Here is a 23,185-nt window from a genome sequence, read left to right on the forward strand (position 1 = left end):
AGAACTTACTGGATAGCTCTCAAGGGAACCAGGGACTATAACTTTAATGAGCATGTTTTGGGATCCAGGGAGGGCATAAAAACCTCTGAACCCTGTGACAAGTGCCGCAATCATACGCAACACCGAACCATTGAAAGTAACAACTAGCACCCTTGGGTTACTAAAGTTATACTTATGGCCCTAGATTATATTGACCAATCTTTAGTATACATCTACTGGTATGTGATATATAAAGGAAACATATTGCAGTGTTCTAACTAAACACGATAAAGGCAAACTAACAGGTTTATACACACCTTTACCTAAATGAGTTGGTTTGGTGGATTGGGGGCGTTCCCAAGCCCTTTGGTGCACTGGCCCACCCGCCAGCATTTGTTCTGTTCCGGCTATTTATGCATATGTAGGATGTCTTCTTCCCAGGCCCAAATCCCACGCTAGTGGAGTAACAGCGCATATGCATAAGTAGGCAGTGCAGAACAAGGTGAAGGGTGAACTGGTTGATGTATGCACTAAAGCAAATCATTTACACATTGGGTTTTTCTCATCTTCTGCCAAGAGTGCATTGTATGTCAACCTATAGCATTTAATGCAGTGTATGTTCAGAAGAACTGTTACATTTACATGCTAAGTCATAGCATCAATTGCTCTACAAAAAGTAATTTATCAATGCTTTCTTTGGAAAGGCACAGAATTATTATTTTTGACAGTTGACTTAACAGATAAGCACTCCCAAGCTGACAGCGCACACGGCATGCTTATTTAAGGATAAATCAAGCAGGAAACAAACTCCATTGTAATCCTGATATATTTGTTGTAGGGCTAAAGGATTAGTTTATGCCAAAGTGATTGATTTAAATTTAAGAAAAGTTCTATAGACAGGACATTTACTGATGGAATGAACTCACATACGAATCGGATTTCTTCAAAAGATATTGTGTGCCTTCACAGAGAAGCAGTAGGGACAAGAAAGCCACGTTCAGTATTGATGACATAAAATGGAATGCCAAATGACAGAAAGAAATCCATTTTATGTGAGGGATATAGAATGGAGAGACAGATTTGGATGCATCAACTATGCTCATAAGAATGGTCAATCCAGAGTAATGCAGAGTAATGCAGATCTAAATATCTATCAATAAATCATTTCCAACAATGAACCACTGCATATTACATAACAGAGGAAAGCCCTCTCATATTCTGGCATGCTTAAAGCATTCTTCACTATCACAAAAACTATAGCAATAGATATTAGATGATCATTAGATAGTATACTATAGTTAAAATCATAGACTCTACTTGTAATTGTTTTTTTTCTAGGTACAAGAAACATCATTTAACCCTTTGAGGACCAGGCCCAAAATGACCCAGTGGACCGCGCAAATTTTGATCTTAGTGTTTTCGTTTTTCCCTCCTCCCCTTCTAAGAGCTCTAGCACTCTCAGTTTTCTATCTACAAGCCATGTAAGTGCTTGTTTTTTACAGGAATAGTTGTACTGTGTAATGGCGTCATTCATTTTACCATAACATGTATGATGGAATTCCAAATATATTATTTATGAAGATATAAATAGGTGAAATCGTAAATAAGAATGCAATAAGGTAACGTTTGAGGGGTTCCTGTGTCTACGTAATGCACTATATGGTAACAGCGACATGACACTATTATTCTATAGGTCAGCCCGAACACAACCATATGCAGGTTACACAGATTCTCTAATGTTATATATGTATTTTTTTATGAAATCCTTTTTTTTGGCAATTAAATATTAATAAAATGGGCCTATTGTGACGCTTATAGCGGTTTTATTTTTTCACCTATGGGGCTGTATGGGGTGTCATTTTTTCCGCCATGATCTCTAGTTTTTATTAATACCATATTTGTGAAGATCGGACGTTTTCATCACTTATTGATTTTTTTTAATATATAATGTAACATAAAATCGGTAATCTGCGCACTTTTTCCCCTCTTTTCGTGTACGCCGTTTACCGATCACAATGACGCTTGTTATATTTTAATAGATCGGACAATTACGCACGCTACGGTATATTATATGTTTATCCATTTATTTATTTTTATATGTTTTATTTATATAATGGGAAAGGGGGGTGATTTAGACTTTTATTGGGGCTGGGGTTTTGGGGTAGTGTAATAGTGTTTTGAACTTTTTTTTTTCTACACTTTTGAAGTCCCTTTGGGGGACTTGTACATACAGTACTTTGATTTATACACTGATCATTGCTATGCCATAGGCATAGCATTGATCAGTGTTATCGGCGATCTGCTCATTGAGCCTGCCTGTGCAGGCTCAGTGTAGCAGATCGCCGATCGGACCGCATGGAGGCAGGTGAGAGACCTCCGGCAGTCCGTTTCATTGATCGGGACCCCTGCAGTCACACTGCGGGGGTCTTGATCGGTAAGTGACAGGGGACTCCCCCTGTCACTTACACTTAAACGCCGCAATCGCGGCAGCGTGTCATTACCGGTGAGGTCCCGGCTGCTGTTTGCAGCCGGCCCCCACCTGCTATGAAGCACGCTCCGCTCCGGAGCACGCTTCATAGCGGGAGAAACACCCAGGACGTAAGGTTACGTCATGGGTCGTCTGGGGACAGACTTCCATGACGTAACCCTACGTCCAGGGTCGTCTAGGGGTTAAAGGGGTTGTCCAGCGAAAATCTTTTTCTTTCAAATTAACTGGTGTCAGAAAGTTCTATAGATTTTTAATTTACTTCTATTAAATTTGAAGTCTTCCCATACTTATCAGCTACTATATGTCCTGCAGGAAATGTTTTATTTGCAGTCTGAGACATTGCTCTCTGCTGACCTCTCTGGCCACTACAAGAACTGTCCAGAGCAGGGGAGGTTTTCTGTGGGCATTCCCATAAAAAGCCTCTCCTTTTCTAGAGAGTTCCTGTCTCGGTCAGATATGCCAGCAGAGAGCCCTGTGTCAGACTGAAAATAAAACATTTCCTGCAGGATATACAGAAGCTAATAAGTATGGGAAGACTTGAGATTTTTTAATTGAAGTAAATTACAAATCTATATAAAACTTTCTGACGCCAGTTAATTTGAAAGAAAAAGATTTTCACTGGACAACCCCTTTAAGCTTGCAAAATTTTCATAAACTTTGGATAAATTGAAAAAAAAAACCTCAATATTTGCTCCTATTCATTTGATCTTGCATATTGCACAATTAGGTTATGTTCACACAATGTAGGAACAACGGCTGTCATTAGACAAGCAAAAAAAACAACACAATGAAATCAATGCAGAGCGACATGTCAATTATTCCCACGTCCGAAGCGAACAACGGCCGTTGTTCAAAACACTGTGTGAACAACGGCCGTTGTTGGCATTGACTTCAATGCAGCACTTTTTTAATGACAAGAATGGCTGTTTTAATTGAAAACAACGTCTGTTCTTGTCATAAAAAATATATTTTGTGAACATAGCCTTAAAATGTAAAATAATGTTATTCCAACATACTACAAAAGCAATATTGCATAGCATGGAGGCCATATTGCTGTATTAGCAGTCAAGTAGCAATAAGGGTCGCAAAGGTCGCTATTGAGACCAGGTCCATATGGTAGCGGGGCCCCCACCACATGCCTGCCGCCTGTTCTCCCTATTATTCAACTGTATCAACACAACGCTGGTATAAACGTTTATATATTTTTTTACCTGATGTTGGAGTACGCCTTTAGAAGGCGATTTCGAAGAGTTAATATTACCAGTTATATATTGTACCTATGTGACCCTGTTAATTTTCTAAATGCATTTGATATATATCGCCTATAGATGGACCTCACACTCAGTTACAGCTTTACAGATACCTTGCCGCTGCGGAACAGCAGGTGAGCTACCCTGCACAGTGACACCTTGACTTCCTCTAGTTGTATGAGCTGCTGCTCTTTGTCCCATTTAATTTCCCTATGGAGGGCACAGAGTAATGTAGTGGCAGCACAGCTTTGAACATGCATAGTGACTCTTCCTACTCAATTTGTTGTTGTAAAATAAATTATGTGAAGGATTTAGATTTTGGTAATGTATGTTAACCCCTTCAAGACAGAGCCCTTTGATGCACAAAAGTCCGGGTCAAATTAATGTAATGTTCCTCCTCGCCTTCTAAGAGCCATAGCGCTTTTATTTTTCCACCTACAGGGCTGATTGGGGTGTAATTTTTTGCGCGATGATCTATAGTTTTTATTAATATCATATGCTGTAACAATTATAATGGGAAAGGGTGTCTTTTAAACTTTTATTGGGAGGGGGTTTATAAGGTTTTTTAAAAAAAATACTTTTAAAAACTTATTAAATTTTTTTTTACACTTTAATTCACTGTAAAATATGCAATCAATAGATTGCATATACTGATCTATGCTATGCCATAGTATAGCATAGATCAGTGTTATTGGCAATCTATGTATAAAGCCTGCCTGAGAGCAGACTCTACACATTGATTGCTGATCCGACAGGATGGAGGTGAGGAGCTTACCCCCGCCTGTCGGCACATGCGATCAGGACCCCCGCAGCACGGCTGCGGGGGTCCCGATTCACTCCGACCCCGGACACAGATGTGAGCGGGATAGCTCTCTCTGCAGTGCTCCCGCTCACATCAGAAAGCCCCCGTCAGTACAGGAATGTATAAATACATTTCTACTGCACGGGGTATGTGCAGTAGGAATGTTTATGTACAGATTGCTGACGGGAAGGGGTTAATGAAACTAAGTAAATATTAAAGTTTACACAGTGCTAGTAGTGAAAGTCTAAAGGGATATGTTTCTATTTTATTATGAGTTAATGAAATGTATTGTCTCTGTAAATGACTATTCCACAATATAAAATACTTCTATCTTTTGGACAGTTTCCGGAAAGTAATACACACTTAGAAATTCCCATTGGCATTTGTAGGCCAATTCTTTAATGGCATCTACTCTATCATCTATTGAGTACCTGTGCATTGGACTATGTGGATTTATATTTTTAGTAGAAGCAAAATTAGTTTACGTAAGAGCTGAAAAACACAGACACTGTGCAACATAAAGCTCTAAATAAATACATAAAAATTTGAGAGCAGAAATAAAACATATAATTCATTGGTTTAGAAACCTTGCAATTAAATGTAGACTGCAATGAAACTGTAGTGCTCTGCTCTCACACTGCTAAATCATCATAGACTAAACTGGTCCTAAATTCCAACTATTCATTTCTCTGTCTGCAATGTCTTAGAGAGTTTCTGCTTTGTAATTTAATAAATGGAGGGCATGTGGCAGTATATTAGGAGATGCTGACATCTACTGCTTCTCCATTTAACACATATTCTTTAAAGGTCTGGCAGCAGATTGTGGGAGAATAGTGCAAAACAAAATATCATAAAACTATTCTCTATTGAAAAGATACAGAATATGTCATTCTTTGTCCACGTTGTAGTGTTATTAGGGTTTCAATGGCTGAAACAGTAACCTCCAAATATATTTGTTAATGATTACAGGGAAATAATTTGTTCTAAGGAGAAGAAATGAAAGCCTAGCTTCAACTATAGCCCTAATTGCAAAGTTTTAAAGGAAAATAATGATAGAAGTAGACAGTTGATAAACTTGGCCACATTATTTTTCAGTCTACAGCATGTTCCTTAAACAGTCTAGTAGAAATCTGGCAGAGAACACAAGGGCAACAGACAGGCCAGTGTTGCTCCTGCTGCAGCCAGTTGTTATACAGCCAGAGGATTTTAAGGAGAAGTAGAAAATCTAAGGAAGATCTTTATATGTTTTTCTGTTCTAACTGAAATAGACACATTTAGAGATAAGTGAACCGTGCCGCCTAAACCCAGATCCGTTTCGAACTTTGCAAAAATTTTGAAACGTTACTGAACCAAACTTTTTGCAAAGTTCAGACAGGTTTGGCAACAGTTGCTGCACATCTTAAAAAAACAATTTAATTTTATTTCCACCTGTCTGCGCTCACCCCGTGTCTTCTTGTGAAAAAGGTGATGGGACCGGAGAAGAAGGACCCTGGGGGAGTGCAGACATGTAAGTATAATGAGCAGCTTGTTAAAGTTAAGTTCGGCACAAACCCAAACTTTACATTCAAGTTCGGCGAATGTGCCAAACCAAACTTTTGACAAGTTTGCTAATCTCTAGACACATAAGAATCAATATCGTAGATGAAGGAAGGAATTGCTCTTATATTTTATATTTTGGTAATTTTTTTTTTAAATCTTCCTTTATAACAGTAATATATTTTCCTGGGCTTGTTAATTGAGAACTCAGCCAGAATTTCCCACAGAGCTGCATTAACTACAGAGAGTAATGGTGCGTTTACACAGACAGATTTATCTGACAGATCTTTGAAGCCAAAACCTGGAACAGACTCTATACAGGGATCAGGTCATAAAGGAAAGACTGAGATTTCTCCTCTTTTCAAATCCATTCCTGGCTTTGGCTTCAAATCTTTGACAGATAATATGTCAGATAATCTTTCTGTGTAAATGGGCCCTTAGGGTGCTTATTAGAGATGAGTGAACCTCGAGCATGCTCGAGTCGATCTGAACCCGAACTTTCGGCATTTGATTAGCGGTGGCTGCTGAACTTGGATAAAGCGCTAAGGCTATGTGGAAATCATGGATATAGTCATTGGCTGTATCCATGTTTTCCAGACAACCTTAGAGCTTTATCCAAGTTCAGCAGCCCCAGCTAATCAAATACCGAACGTTCGGGTTCGGATCGATCTTCGGGTTTGGATCTTGTATATGTAGTAGTTTTGTCTGGGAGCCACGCTGTCAAAACTGCATGCGGCTGTTTTAAATACCAGTGAAAACTATAAATTTGGGTTAAAACCACAAAAGGTTTTGCTGTATCATTCTTGGACACACAGCGCACCACTCTTACACGACTGGGGACTCCTTGACAGATTTTATCTATTCATTACAGCACATATTGTGTGTGTTGGAAGAACTATACTACCAGGTTACAATTCATTTTATCTAGAGAAAACGTACCTATTGTTGCTCCAGATTCCGGCCTGTTCAAAGAGCTAATAATTACAAAACCAAATCCCTCATTCTCCTTGCGGTGGATGACCACATCACTGGACTGTGAGTTCTGAGACAAGCCTTCAGGAGGGGAAGCATTGCTCTGAGCTGTATGGTTGCTGTTGGGATATGCAGAGTCACTTCTTGGAGAGCTATGGTGTGTTGACACTGAACCAGGACTTCTGCCATTTTCTGGACATGTATCACCTTCAAATACACAACACACTATTAGTTCAAGTCAATGCAAAGTCTTAGTTTTACTGTATATAGCTGTAGCATGTTACTTTTAGAACATCATTTAGGCTCTGTTCGCATCTGCTTCATGGTTTCAGCTATAAAAGCCGAGCACAGTATGGTGGGAGATCCATTGTATGACAGATTCCAATGAATTGTTTAGGAGGGCATTGGGTTCTGCCACAGTGTACATTGATTTGATGAGAAGCATATCACTTCATTCTGTGCTATTCTTCCAGTAAAATTTGAGGGAATCTGAAAATGTGAACATTACCAGGAGCATAGTCACATGTTTGTTACATAGTGTGAAAGCAGAGTTTAACGGACACCGTTATCATAAGCAGCTTTTATTACAGTTTTTTTTTTTGCTGGTGATGGAAATGTGACACTGAACCTCACAGATCCTCACAGATCCAGGGCTGTTAGATTAGTTGTGATATCACTAACAGTTCATGGAATGTCACTGTAATGCCACGTTATAACACTTTTTTAGGTTGTACATACCTATGGATAGCACCTTTCGTCTCACAGTAAGATTGACTTGTCCATTACGAGCAGCATTATGCATGAGATCAATCACATATCGGTGGGTTTTGCCAGCAACTGGAATCCCATCTACATATAATAATTCATCACCAGGTCGGAGACGGCCATCTCTGTCTGCTGAACCCATGGCTATTACAGCACCAATTAAAATCTAAACAAAGAAATAAAGGAAAAAATTCCAGATTGTAGTCAGTACTCTGGTATCCTACTTTGCATCTCACAGTGTATGAATCAACCAATCAGCACAAAGAGAAACTTTTGGACTCTGCGGTTTATATATTATTGAATAAACACCACAAATTTCTTTACCTTTAGGTAACATTGTGTGCAACACTATGTGTTACTCACACCATACCAGGGATACCAGTCTAATGTGATGGAACATGCCAGGACATACATGTAACATATCATATTGAAAGACAGGATTGCAAAGAACCATGACTAAGGACCGTCCAGCCCGAAACATCGGTCGGTATTTTAAAGGCATCATATATATATATATATATATATATATATATATATATATATATATCTTTAATAACAAATTATGCATGATTGCATAGAAAAAGAACAACAAAGAATATATCTCACTCCCGAGGATCCAGTAAGTCTGCATCATACAGAAAGCTCATTGATTTCCATGGAAATGGTATAGTGGTTAACTTTCTTTGTAGTGGCGCCCCAGAGGACTTGACACTTGCTACCTAATTTTCCTAATCGCTGGAGGTCTCTGCAACCACACTCAGCAGTGACCAACTTATCATCAGGGGACTCTTTTAAAAAAAAAGAGGGCAACTGTGACACATTTTTATCCAGAAGACCTACATAGTGATGATTTGTTTTATCTTATAATACCTTATAATGTAAATGATCAGTATGTAGTTCTATCAAAGGAAACGTTCATTTGTTTTTTTTAGCAATGTTCTCTACATGAATTCAGCTTCTTGTTAGCAGGACGACTGTGGCAGAGGAACACTGTGTTCACTCAGATCCATGCTGCCATTTAAATCACCAAGGGAAGGCAAGAAATGTGCAATAGTTACCATGTCCTGAGTGGAGGTAACATAGAAACAGCATGTAGAGCATTTCATGATTTAGGCAATAGTGCTATCACACTGGGGATTCCGGTGCAAAGCTTGTACAAGAATCATACATCAAATATGCAGTAAAAATATTACAGGCGTTCTCATATTTTTATAGCCATCAGGCCAGTGTGGAATAAAACGTTTTCTTACGTAGGTTCCAAGCTGAGCTCTTTTTAAATGTTTCTGACTCAAAATCTTTAACAATGGAACTTCAAACATTAAGAACCTAGCTAAGCATTAGCGTTATACTTTTAGAACTTCCTTTCAAATCTGAAAGCTCTAAAGATAAATTTAAACTTTTCCCATGCTGAGAAGCATTTGAGGTGTAAGGATAATGGAAAATTGAAAACATGGCAGCATTTAAGGGAAGAGTTTGGTTTAGAGGGGTAAGAGTGGTATGAATATATACAGCTGAAACTTGCCGTCGGGGACACTGAGAATAAAGAGTTATTTAAGGTGGAAGCAACCCCGGAAATAATATCCCTCCTAAATAGGCGTATGGGTATTAAAAAAGGGGTATCACAAATATATGGGAAATTAATAGATGGAACCCAGGGGAAAAGGGAAATGGGATGTAGGGGGAAATGGGAGAATGAATTAGGAAAAATGTCGGATGGGCAATGGGAGAACATATTAAAAAATGTCAAGAAAGTGTCGGTAAATCAAAATCACCAGATAATACAAAAAATAGAAAAAAAAAATAGAAAAAAAAAAAAAGGATAATGGTCCTTCAATAATAGTGCCTTTGCCTAGAATGTTAAGCTAAATTTCTAAGTACACTCAAATGAATCATACATTTGTATTTAAGAAGAAACATACCAGAAAAATTTGCATCATTAATTTAATGCATATAAACATACTTTACTATATTTTAAAAAGCTGAAATTAGGCCCCACACAGGTTACGGACATTCAAACGTCCCCAATATATGTGCATGTACTACATACTATGGACCGGACCTTGGAACTCCCACATCATCTTTCATGACCATGACTATTTAAATCATTGCACGACTGCACTGACTGCATAGGTATTAGTCTTCTCACAATGAGTCCACTCAATTGATCATAAAGTGAAGACGATCATTTTATTTGGAACTAAATATAGCAAACTTACTAATTTATTTGACCCAACATCAGATCTATGTGAAATTACTCCACTTGCTTGTTGGCATCCCCACACCCTCACTAGGTTTTCGGACCTTCTGTAGTATATTTTGCTTGATTAAATAGGGTCTTTTAAAGTTCTACCTAATACATGCAACTTAGTATTGCTTTCGACAAATGAAGTGTGGATACTACAACACTTTGTTGTGTAAAATATACTGTTCGAGCAAAAAAAAATAATTATTTGCTACAAGTGCAGTAATACAACTACAATCATGCTTTAATATAAGGCATTTGGTTCTAATGAATGGAAATCTGTAAAACCAAAATACATTGCACAGTAAGAGCTCTGTGTAGATCATATATCCAGTGGACTTTCATTTATGAGATAAAACTCCAGAATAGGTCTTTTAATCCTTACTCCTCAAATTCATACTCCTTAAGCTTATCCCTTCAAAGGAGCGGCTGCAAAGCGGAATGTATCAATGCATATATTAGAGGGAGCATAAGGAATGATGATGCCTCAAATTGTACTGAGTTTTTAAAGGTAATTCAGAAAACATTTATGCCCACTGCACTGTACACATTTGCACACTTCTGACTGTCACAGAGATAAAGCTGCGAGACTATCAAAGTGTACTAAAATGCTAAATTATTATAGTCTCATTATATTTAACTGCACTGCAGATTGTTTAACAATTTAGAATTTCAATACTATAGGTTCCTACTAGATTTGACTAGGTCAATACAGAACAGTAAAACCTGCAGTGGAGATTAAAGAGACTCTGTACCCACAATCTGACCCCCCCAAACCGCTTGTACCTTCGGATAGCTGCTTTTAATCCAAGATCTGTCCTGGGGTCTGTTCGGCAGGTGATGCAGTTACTGTCCTAAAAAATACTTTTAAACTTGAAGCCCGTGCCAAACGGGAGTATCATTGCCCTAACTTTGCACAACCTCTCAGTCCCTCCTCCCCACCCTCTTCATCATTAGGAATGCTCCAGGCAGATTGCCTCCTATTCCCCACCTGTGGCAGCCCTGCACATGGGCTGGATCGTTAAGGACCTGTGCAATGTTCAGCATGGAGAAAATGATGAAGAGCGTGGGGAGGAGGGACGGAGGGGTGGTGCAAAGTTAGGGCACAGATACTCCCGTTTGGCACGGGCTTCAAGTTTAAAAGTATTTTTTTTAGGACAATAACTGCATCACTTGCCGAACGGACCCCAGGACAGATCTTGGGATTAAAAGCAGCTATCTGATGGTACAAGTGGTTTGGGCGGGGGGTCAGATTGTGGGTACAGAGTCGCTTTAAAGTGCATTCCTATTTGCTACACAATGGGATAAATACACTCTTGCAAATGTGGCAAATTAAGATGCACAAAAAAAAAGGCTTATGTAACTCACATCACTATTATTTATGCATTTAGATATTTTGCACCTTAATGCACAAGAGGGTGTGGTTTATTGGAAAAGGTGGCAATTGGCAAATTGCAACAAGGGTGTGATTAATTCAAAAGATACGTTCCACTGAATGAATGGAATCCCGGACGGAGTGTATACACATAGTATACGCTCTGGCTGGGATTGCAAGGCTGCACTTTCCATTGTGTGCTATAGTGAATTGGGATGCGGACACACACGAATGCGCCTGCATCCCAATTCAACAAAAGTGGAGTTCATCCAGCCAGTACTGCAGTACTGCAGCCTTAGGCTGTCTAGTCTGTTTTTACTGTCTGAATAATAACAGTAACAAAAGGCAGTGAGTACTTTATTTATTTATTGGTCCAGCCTTTAGTCCACGGTAGATAAATCACCAGACTATCTCTGAATGTTTATAGTGCATAGATCACAGGGAGTTGCTGCTGAAGGAGAGTGGGAGAGGCTTAGTAACAGTAGAGAAACCAATTAGGCTCATTTTTAGGGGCACACTTACCCTAAACCATCAGACTTATGCATCCCAGGGTTAAGTTATATAAAGGACTGCTGCAGCATAAGCAATATCTTGGAGACCAAATTGAGATATATGGATAATAGAAGATGTGAGTTTTAGACATTAGCAGAGTAAGGAGCACATGTGGAATGTAGACACAGAGGAGGGAGGAGATGTAGGGAGATGCAGCATTGTGGAGAGCTTTGTGGGTGAACCCTAAGATTTTATATATTAATTTGGACCTGATAGGTAACCAGTGCAGTGACTGGCACATGGTGTAGCAGTGTGAGGCAAAGATGAGCCTAGCTGGTACATTTAAGATGAACTGGAGAGGGGAGAGTTTGGGGAAGGGATGACCACTTAGTAAGGTGTTACATTAGTCAAATAAATCAATCAATCAGAGCTTTTGAGGCTTTTGAGGTGCTGGTGAAATGGACTGAATATAGGGAGTGAATGCATCTAGCATAACCCCAAGACATCAGACTTGCTGTCTAGGAGCTATAGTAATGTCTCACAGAGATGGAAAGGTCATATTTAGGCTATATTCACACATAGGGGGAGATTTATGAAAGGGTGTAAATATACACCTGGTGTAAACTTCCCACAGCAGCCATTCACAACTCAGCTTTCAGATCTGGTAGAACAAAAGCTGAGCTGTGATTGGTTGCTGTGGGCAGTTTACACCAGGTGTATATCTACACCCTTTTATAAATCTCCCCCATAGTGTTTTCATCAGTATTTTGGTCAGTATTTTTTTTTAACCACAGTTAATTATAATGAGAAGGTTTGCACAGTTCATGTATTCTCAACCCCATTTCTGGTTTTCGTTGAAATAATACTGACAATAAGACTGATGGAAATATGTGTAAACATAGCCTTAGATTGATTAGTAGATGGAAATACAAGTAGTTTGGTTTTGTTAAGATTTAGTTATATAGTTATAGAAAAAAGAAATGATGTTTGATAGAGAACACCGATAGGTGGTTTGTAGAAGTTTAGGGGTGATGTAATGAAAAGAGGTACATAACTGGGTTTCATCAGCATAGAGAGGGTAGTAAAATCCAAGTCTACTCAGAGTTCTTCCAATGGGAGTCTAAAAGTTAAACAGTGTTAGAAAATCTGTCTCCCCTGTAGTGTACAGTTACAGCAGATAGCATTTTCTGTTACCACTTCAGTGCTCAGATGATCGTCAACTAGATTGTAGGCTGTCAACAGATTTTTACACAACCTAAGGAAGCACTGCCTAAACAATAAACTGAGGTAATGGGGATGCAATAAGGGAAATAAACAGTCTCTACAAGAAACCAAAGAAACTAATTAGACTTCTGTGGATTAAGACCTTAAGTATTTAAGCATGCCAATTTAATGAAGAGCACTTAGCTTTCAGCAAACAAAAGCCCATTGAACCATAGTGCAAGCTTTATGTTTTGTGATAGTATTCTATTTCATTACAAGTATATAATGAAGTATTAATGTTTGGCAAGCATGCCATCTATTATAGTAAGTTCATGATTTTGTTTCACACTTTTCAGTACAAATGTCTTATTCTGCCAGTTAATATATTTATCATCTAATGTCTTTACCATTCATCACTGAACTTGTTACTTAAGTTACAAATGCCATGCATTTATTTTGAAGAGATTTGCACCTTGTGCAGCACTGTTTGTTGAAAGGGGTTAGGTACAGTGTCAGACTGGGCTACTAGAGGATTCTCCGGTAGGCCCCTGCCCGACACACAGGTGGCACACAGTGCTGCCCCTTTAACAATGCTGTCACCTGACTGGGCCGTCAGTTACCCATTTAGGTGACAGCATCAGTCTTCAGGCCCCCCGACCCCCAAAACCTTGCTTGGACGGCACCCCACCCCCTGCGCGGCTCCCTGGGGGTGTAGAATATGACTTCCGGCACAGGGAGCACATGTTAGAGATGCTCCCTGTGCCGGAAGTACCAGCCTGAGTCTAAAATAATGGACATCATTTAACTGTCGGCTTTGCACAGGGGGTGCATCTATAAGGGGGATATACAGGGAGAGCCATCTATAAGGGGGAATATACAGGGGGGCCATCTATAAGGGGGAGTATACAGGGGGGCCATCTATAAGGGGGAGTATACAGGGGGACCATCTATAAGGGGCAATATACAGGGGGAGCCATCTATAGGGGGGAATATACAGGGGCCATCTATAAGGGGGAGTAAACAGGGGGAGCCATCTATAAGGGGGAATATACAGGGGGAGCCATCTATAAGGGGCAATATACGGGGGAGCCATCTATAAGGGGCAATATACGGGGGAGCCATCTATAAGGGGCAATATACGGGGGAGCCATCTATAAGGGGCAATATACGGGGGTGCCATCTGTAAGGGGCAATATACGGGGGAGCCATCTATAAGGGGGAACTTACAGGGGGACATCTATAAAGGGGCATAACACAGTGGGACATCTATAGAGGGATAACACAAGGGACATCTATAGGGGGTCATCTATAAGGGCGACAACACAGGGGGCCATCTATAAGGGGAAAACACAGGGGGGCATCTATAACGGGGACAACACAGGGGGCATCTATAAGGGGCATAAGATAGGGGGCATCTATAAGGGGGATAACACAGGGGGCAATCTATAAGGGGGATAATACAGGGGGCATCTATAAGGGGGATAATACAGGGGGCATCTATAAGGGGGATAATACAGGGGGCATCTATAAGGGGGATAATACAGGGGGCATCTATAAGGGGGAATACACAGACAAGCCATCTATAAGGGGGAATACACAGAGGTGGCATCTATAAGGGGGAATACACAGAGGAGCCATCTATAAGGGGGAATACACAGGGGCAATCTATACGGGGAATAACACAGGGGACATCTATAAGGGGCATGACATAAATTATGTCAGAGATTTATAAAAGGGTGTAAATATACACCTGGGTAAACTGTCCAAAGCAACCAATCACAGCTCCTCTTTTATTCTAACAGAGCTGAAAGCTGAGCTGTGATTGGTTGCTGTGGGCAGTTTACACCAGGTGTATATTTACACCCTTTCATAAATCTCCTCCATAGAGTCAGGGCTATCCACTAAATGAGGGCCAATACAGATGTGCAGTTTGTAGAGAGATGAGGTGCAAGAGCGAGGAGCCCCTGTCAGATTCTGTGGATTCGTGGCTCGGAGAAGTTCTCTTAATGGCACATGGAGAAGAAAATGAAAATGACTCTGATCAGAGAAGACGTCCCCTGTGAGTCACCCAATATAACTGCACTGTAATTTATATGGTGTACAAAGCCTTTGTAGAGCTGCGTCCACCTCTATATATCTATATATCTCTATATATGACTGGAGGAGGTGATTTTTGTACAGTGGATTATTCAGTAGCTACGGTGGCGTTAGTCAGTATGTGGTGGTATTATTTGTTACTTGTAATCTGGTACTGTATTTTATTGGTCTTCGTATACTGGATTTGGTCAGTAACAATATGATGGTGATGGTAGTGGTGCAGCGGTAATATTTCCCTCTTGTATACTGGCATTATTGGCAATATCTTGGTCGAGGCCAAAGGTGACAGTCTGCAGCCCTCAGGATATGCTGAGAGTTGTTGTGCAATAAGGAGGCAATCCTCTGATAACTGCTGATGTATTGCTGGACCTTCAGGGCTGATGATTGTTACCCACAGGTTGCAGCCACCAGGAGCCTCTGCACACAGTGAGTTATTAAAGGGTTGTCCAACTTCCAGCATACCCGGAGAGATTTATAAATTTAGGGTATTCTGAGTGTTTTAGTTCGATTGCAAATGTTGTTCACAAGGGATTTGTCACATATACAGATGAATCCAGGAAAGGACAGAGTCAGCCTGTTGTGTCTGACTGGTTCTATATTGGTGGGCCCCAGGTACCCCAGTCCGACAATGGTTAGGTATTTTTATACATGCAGCCACAACGTCAAGCAGGTAAGGTATGCTTCGGGCTGGGGGCAGCGAGGGGTTAAAGGGGCCGGGTAACATATCCGCATGAAAACCGCTGCGGATCCGGTACGTGTGAAGCTACCCTAATGTTGCTTTTATGTGCAGTATGTGGAGGCACTAAAAGAGGCACTTACTGTGTGTTTAGTCTCTGGGGAGAAAGATGTTTTTATGGGGATCTGGGTCAAATAGAGACAAAAAGAGGAAAGGGAATGACTCCAATCAGGGAAGACATCACTGTATATAACTGCACTATAATCACGTATACAGTATGCAGAGCATCTGTAAGACCAGTATCTACTACTCTTTGGTCCCCACATAGTGGAAATTTTTGTCTGTGTATAGTGTATTATTTAGTATGGTGGTAATGTGTGACTATACTATAGTAGTATTATACAGTCACTATGTAGCAGTTGAAATATAGCCATAGTAACATAGTAACATAGTAAATATGGTTGAAAGAATACAAGAGTCCATCAGGTTCAACCTAGGAAAATCCTACTGTGTTGATCCAGGAAGGCGAAAAACCCCCACGGGGCAGAAGACAAACGCCCCACCACAGGGAGAAACTCCCCCCCCCCCCTCCCCCGACTGCAATGGCAACCAGAACAATCCCCGGATCAACGTATCACCAGAAATCTAATGCCCATAACTTGTAATATTATATTTTTCAAGAAAATCATCCAGGCCTCCCTTGAAATTATTTAATGAAGCCATGGTGTGGTAGTATTATTTTTAAAACCCTTTTTGAAAGAAAATTCTGTATACACTCCTGGACATTCTGAAAGTGAACCATAGTAACAAACATAAAGGGGTTAAGATTTTCAAGTATTGGAATGATAAAATACTACAAAAAGTGAATGTCATGTACCCGATATTATATAAACATTAAAATGCAGGCATCATAAAACTGTCTCTAGGGTAATGCTTTTAGGATACTGTAACTGGCAATTCCTGCACTGCTGTGTGTGAACACTGACTCAACTATACTTCAATTTATCAGATAAAAATTAGACATTAATAAGCTGAGAAACCACATCTCAAAGGGATGCTGTTCAAATTCTGCACGTAATAGTTGTTGGGATTAATCATAAACTTCGGATGCTGGCACTTTCCTTTTTCGTTGTTGGATGATTATATTACCCTTTGTAGTCTGTGAACATTGTGCTGCTTACAATAACATTTGGTTGGATAACAAACTATACAGTCTTGGCCAAAAGTTTTGAGATCGATACAAATATTAATTTTTACAAAGCCTACTGCTTTAGTTTTTAAAATGGCAATTTGCATATACTCCAGAATGTTATAGAGTGATCAGCTTAACAGCAATTACTTGCAAAGTCAATATTTGCCTAGAAAATAACCTTTATCCCCCAAAACACATTTCAACATCATTGCAGCCCTGCCTTCGAAGGACCAGCTAACATAGTTTCAGTGATTGCTCCATTAACACAGGTGTGGGTGTTGATGAGGACAGGGCTGGAGATCAATCTGTAATGATAAAGTAAGAATGACACCACTGGGCACTTTAAAAGGAGGCTGGTGCTTGGCATCATTGTTTCTCTTTTGTTAACCATGGTTATCTCTAAAGAAACACGTGCAGTCATCATTACACTGCACAAAAATGGTCTAACAGGGAAGAGTATTGCAGCTAGAAAGATTGCACCTTAGTCAACAATCTATCGCATCATCAAGAACTTCAAGGAGAGAGGTTCCGTTGTTGCCAAAAAAAGCTCCAGGGCACCCAGGAAAGACCAGCGAGCGCCAGGACCATCTCTTAAAAGTGTTTTAGCTGCAGGATCGGGCTACCAGCTGTGCAGAGCTTGCTCAGGAATGGCAGCAGGCAGGTGTGAGTGCATCTGCACGCACTGTGAGGCGGAGACTCTTGGAGCCTGGTCTCATGGAGGGCAGCAAAGAAGCCACTTCTCTCCAGAAAAAACATCAGGGACAGACTGATATTCTGCAGGGAGTGGAATGCTGAGGACTCGGGTAAAGTAATTTTCTCTGATGAATCCCCTTTCCGATTGTTTGGGACATCTGGAAAACAGCTTATTCGGAGAAGACAAGGTGAGCGCTACCACCAGTCTTGTCTCATGTCAACTGTAAAGCATCCTGAAACCATTCAACTGTGGGGTTGCTTCTCAGCCAAGGGAATCGGCTCTCTCTCAGTCTTGCCTAAAAACACAGCCATGAATAAAGAATGGTACCAGAATGTCCTCCAAGAGCAACTTCTCCCAACCGTCCAAGAGCAGTTTGGCAATCAACAATGCCTTTTCCAGCATGATGGAGCACCTTGCCATAAAGCAAAAGGTGATAACTAAATGGCTCAGGGAACAAAACAGAGATTTTGGGTCCATGGCCTGGAAACTCCCCAGATCTTAATCCCATAGAGAACTTGTGGTCAATCATCAAGAGACGGGTGGACCAACAAAAACAAACAAATTCTGACAAAATGCAAGCATTGATTGTGCAAGAATGGACTGCTATCAGTCAGGATTTGGTCCAGAAGTTGATTGAGAGCATGCCAGGGAGAATTGCAGAGGTCCTGAAGAAGAAGGGTCAACACTGCAAATATTGATTTGCTGCATTAACTCATTGTAACTGTCAATATAAGCTATTGTTATTCATAATATGATTGCAATTATATTTCTGTATATGATAAAAACATCTGACAAACACATAAAAACCAGAGGGCAGCAGATCATGTGAAAATATAATATTTGTGTCATTCTCAAAACTTTTGGCCATGACTGTAGATGTCTCTTCTCTGCATTACCTGTGCTCAGAGGCTCACACACTGCAGAAGGCACGCATCAGAAACCACACCAGCATGCAATTACCAACGACTCCGAAGTGTTGCTGGCATTATCAGGAACATCATGTGACCATTAATGAACACATGGGGGCTTGGTTTCAGATGCACCAGCATGTTGTTAAAAAATGTCCAGAAAATGAAGCAAGCTTCCTTTCACAAGGCTTTCTCCAGTTTATACAGCGCAAACACTAAAAATATATGTACCAATATGCTGCACACTAACACTATTACCTTACAAGCCGAAATCAGACCTATCCCTACCCAATCCTAAGTAGTGAATCCTGACACAACAATTCTTTAAACTTCAAAAACAGCAAACACACCTAAAGGAAGTCGTAAACAAAACTATATGAACTGTGTTATTTGAAAAGTGTTATTTTATTAGAATGCAACAATGTACTTTGTATGTTGTAAAGCAACTCTGATTTTAGATGGCTTCAGGATATTTTTCTAATATATATATATATATATATATATATATATATACATACATACACACACATATACACACATATATATGTTTGTTTTTTTTAAGAAAAAGAGAGGGAGACATTGAATGCTAAAATAAACTTGGTGTTTTTAGAAAATTCTTGCTGAAAGTCTACATGTAACTCCAGCCTTAGCGATAGACATGTACAACTAGAGCTCTTTGTACATATGAATTCAATAATTACTGTAGCGTAGACTGTGTTAAGTCAAGTACAAAGAACTTACAGGCTGGCCAGGCTCATCACCTCCCAGTATCCTAAAGCCAAAGCCTGACTCTTGTCGTCGAAGGTGAACATCCAATTCCTTATAATCAGGCCCTGTTGGTACATAAATAAAATAAATAATATAATATTAACATGGGTGCAGATGGAACCAGCACTAAACACATAATATTCAGAGATTAACATGATTGTATACGATGAGTGGTTCATGGATATTATTAATTCGACATGGATCACAAGATAACAAGTGAAAGGACCATGCTAAACTGACATAGAAATAATGTTATTTACCATATTAATTAAATTACATGGTACAAAGGGAAGGTTAGTCTCAAGTTAACTGAAATGTTCAGTGTCAGACGTAAAAACAGCAGCAACAAAACAAATCTCATGCTTTATTCACACTTGGTAGTGTTAGAGTGGGACGTTCAGTGCTAATACCATGTGAAAGCTATAAACCTATAAATAAACTCTGGTGTGGCATTTTCCTGGCTCACGGTTAAATAAGCTGCAGTATGTGCTCAGTGATTTAGTACAGAATAGGAGAGATCATCCCCTGGATTGAAAGTGTCTAGATATCAATTTTCTCATGGTGGATATGTACATCTATAGAATCAATCACATGTCTCCCTATCTGCACAATGATAACAGCTCTTAGGTGTGCTAGGCTGCAAATGATCGCTTTATAAATGTGACATAGTGTATGCACCTACATAAGTAACATAATTACATATTTGGCATTGCTGAGTGATGACATGCTGTCTATTGCTTGATGCTCTGTCACACTATCTGGAGCATGTATTCACCATCACTGACATGTCTACATTCATTTTTTCCAATGCCGTATCCATTTTTTCTCCTCTCCTCACAGAGATACCGTGCTGCGATGCTATGTGCTACGAGAAGAATAGGGTGAAGAAAGCAAAGCTCTTTTCTGGTGCTTGTACAGCGTTTCATATCCACTAGATTATACCAACAGAATAAAGATTTTGCTGCTATTTTTTTCTTGGATAACTGTTATTCATGTAAACCTCTGCTTATTCTTATCCCAGTGCATTACACAGGACAACTAAATACTAAATGCATCTTTATTATTAAGAGTATGTTTAGATGTCGCAGCGGACTCTATGATGTGCATATAACAAATAATCTGCTGCAATACTTGTTACCATTAGAGTCTATAGCCCTGCATCTCGAGAATGTAGTGGCCGGTAAAAATAATAGACACCATAGACACTTTCTGTTTCTATATACAATGGCTGGACCATCGGCAAGTAATGCACTTACGGCCTTGTGTGGCGCCCCCAGTCTTCCTAGTCTGTAAGCTTTTGTGAGCAGGTCGCTCACTTCTTTTGTATCTTAATTTTATTTTATTTTATTCTATAATGTGTAAATGTAACCTCTGTATTGTGGGTATATAAAAAAGCACTGTGAAATCTGTTGCTGCTATACAAATTAATATTATTTACTATGCAATGTGAATAATAAAGTTATGAAAGTAAAAAAAAAAACTGCTTTATTTGCCAAGTCCATGTAAACTTTTGAAGTTTCTGGATATATTCTTTATGTAAACCCAATTAATTCTTTGTGAATATTTGGAGGATGCTGGGGTTCATAAAGTAAGGTCTAAGTATAAACAGATTTTAGTGACATGGTATTAACCAAAGCAATATGAGACATCAACAGACACTACACTATATCCAGAACAATGATTACAGTATATGTGTTTACATAGGGAGACAGCATGATGGACACATATTGTACAGGACAATGGGTACTATGAAATACTTGCCGGCAGGATCCGATCTGTAACCAGCTCTGGGTGGCACTTGCTCTGAATAGGAAGATGAGGAACTTTCATAAGAAAATGCTGTAAAATTTCTAACCTTACAGCAACTTTTGCAGCATTTGTATTTTTATAAAGACAATACCATCCTCGTGTATACAGTATAAATGCAGAATCAAACATTATAGCAAAAAGTATCCAGTAAAACAAATAAGCTCTTATATCTGATGCATTTTAAGACCCCAAAAGTACAACCTTATAAATAAGTCAATATACAATCTACCTTACAATAAAAAATAGCAGCTTTTTTTACGATAAAAAAAATCCACAAATGCTACAGGATTTTGCTAAAGAACAAAGAGGAAAGAACTAGACTAGACAAATAAAACTAGTTTTGCTATGGCTGCTTGTGTCAAATTGGATTATTTTCTTATTCAATAAAAATTACTGGGATTTCAATTATGTATGAGACATTACACCTTTTTTTAAATTAAAAAGCACCAAGAAATCTCAGAGGTAGACAGAATAGTGTTTAACTTCTTCTACCAAGGAGCCGTCTTTGGTGGAGCAACACATACAAACTAAGAGAACAGGGTTCCAAAGGAATACTTTTTATTATTATAAAGGGCACAATTACACTTTTCCAAACCAATTAATAGTACAGCATAGCTATAATTAATAAAATAAAAGCCTAAGGATGTGTTCACATGTTTCCATGTTTCAGTGTTTTTGTTACATTTTGCCACAATTGCCCTGTTATTTTGCTGTGAATTGCACATTTGCAGTAAAATACTACTATTTTTGCAGCCAGTTCAGCTAAATTGTGGCAAAATAGTGCTAATTTACATTTATACATGAACTACAAGCTGCAAATCTGTGGCAGAAAACAAAGGGAATACCTTATAATTCTGCTGAGGGAGCCACAAACAAACACACCCAAAGAGCATGTGCACACAAACACAGATGTGGTTAAGACAAACTATTGCTCTTAATTATACTAGATGTAAATAAAATTAAAAATAAGTGTTAATACTTCTACAATTTTGATTATTTAGAGAGAATGAATTGCCTAGATTTATTTTTTGAGACTGATAATGGAATGTGTTTTATTTTTTTTGGCTATGTTCAACACAACGTTGAAATGACAGACAACTTTATTTGACGGCTGTCATTTAAAGAAGTGCTCGTAAATCGCAATACCAGAAGGTCCGGGACCCCCGCCAGAAGTTGTGAGTTATGATGATGTCACGACTTGGGACAAAATGTCCCACCCAGCTAATGGAAAGCCCGACCAGCCAATGAGTGAATAAAATGACGTACCACCCCAGTAACTGACTGGCTGAGCAGGCTGTCAATCAGCCGGGTCATAACTTCTGCAGCAGAAGAAATCCCAAAGGCCCGTCAGATGGTGGATTGCTGGCACAGGGAGAGGTAAGTTAGTGCTTTTTGCTCTTTGCCCCTCCCCGTGTCATATCAACAAACTCCCCTGAGGCTGGACTTCTCCTTTAAAGGAAAGTAAGATCAGTTATTTTAAAATAGTCGTTATTTGCTGGTAAATGACATCCATTCCATAAAAAAGTCTGCCATTTCAACAGTTTGGGAACATAGCCCTAACCGTTTTCTATTTCTAGGTATATGTTGCTTATGTACTGAAGATTTTCTGCATGCAAAACTTTTGTCTCTTTTTGGGTGGGGGAGTGAATATTTTAATTTCACCTGAGGCAGCAGAAAAGCTAGAAACAGCTTAAGCAGAATGCTGTCTGATTAGGTAGAGCCTGTAGCACAGTCTGGGGCTGATCTGTGCTGTGGGTTATCAGTATAATTCCCTAACACAATGATTAACCCCCACCCCTCCCAAAAAATAAATAAATAAATGTATAGATATATATTTGTTTCTCAAACTATTGTTTCAGGAATTTATATTGTGACTGGAACGTAACATTAGGGAATAGATAAAATACAGATTTTGGAAGGAAATAAACTCAAAAACA

General features: G+C 39.4%; 1 protein-coding gene across 6 annotated transcripts in view; it reads right to left on the reverse strand.

Annotated features, from left to right (window-relative positions):
• The window catches only part of MAGI2 (membrane associated guanylate kinase, WW and PDZ domain containing 2), a 673,341-nt gene that overhangs the window by 57,533 nt on the left and 592,623 nt on the right, over positions 1–23,185 (reverse strand). For 5 of the 6 annotated variants that reach the window (XM_069978196.1, XM_069978177.1, XM_069978169.1 and 2 more), the window contains 3 exons: positions 19,413–19,504; positions 7,766–7,958; positions 6,995–7,234 (listed from right to left, as the gene is read on the reverse strand). In XM_069978196.1, coding sequence (XP_069834297.1) covers positions 6,995–7,234; positions 7,766–7,958; positions 19,413–19,504 — 525 coding nt within the window. Of the gene's footprint in view, positions 1–6,994; positions 7,235–7,765; positions 7,959–19,412; positions 19,505–21,200; positions 21,243–23,185 lie in introns of all 6 variants that reach the window. The other variant, XM_069978212.1, reaches the window with a different exon arrangement.

The sequence above is a fragment of the Dendropsophus ebraccatus genome, chromosome 1 (genome assembly GCF_027789765.1).
Source record: "Dendropsophus ebraccatus isolate aDenEbr1 chromosome 1, aDenEbr1.pat, whole genome shotgun sequence".
NCBI lineage: Eukaryota > Metazoa > Chordata > Amphibia > Anura > Hylidae > Dendropsophus > Dendropsophus ebraccatus.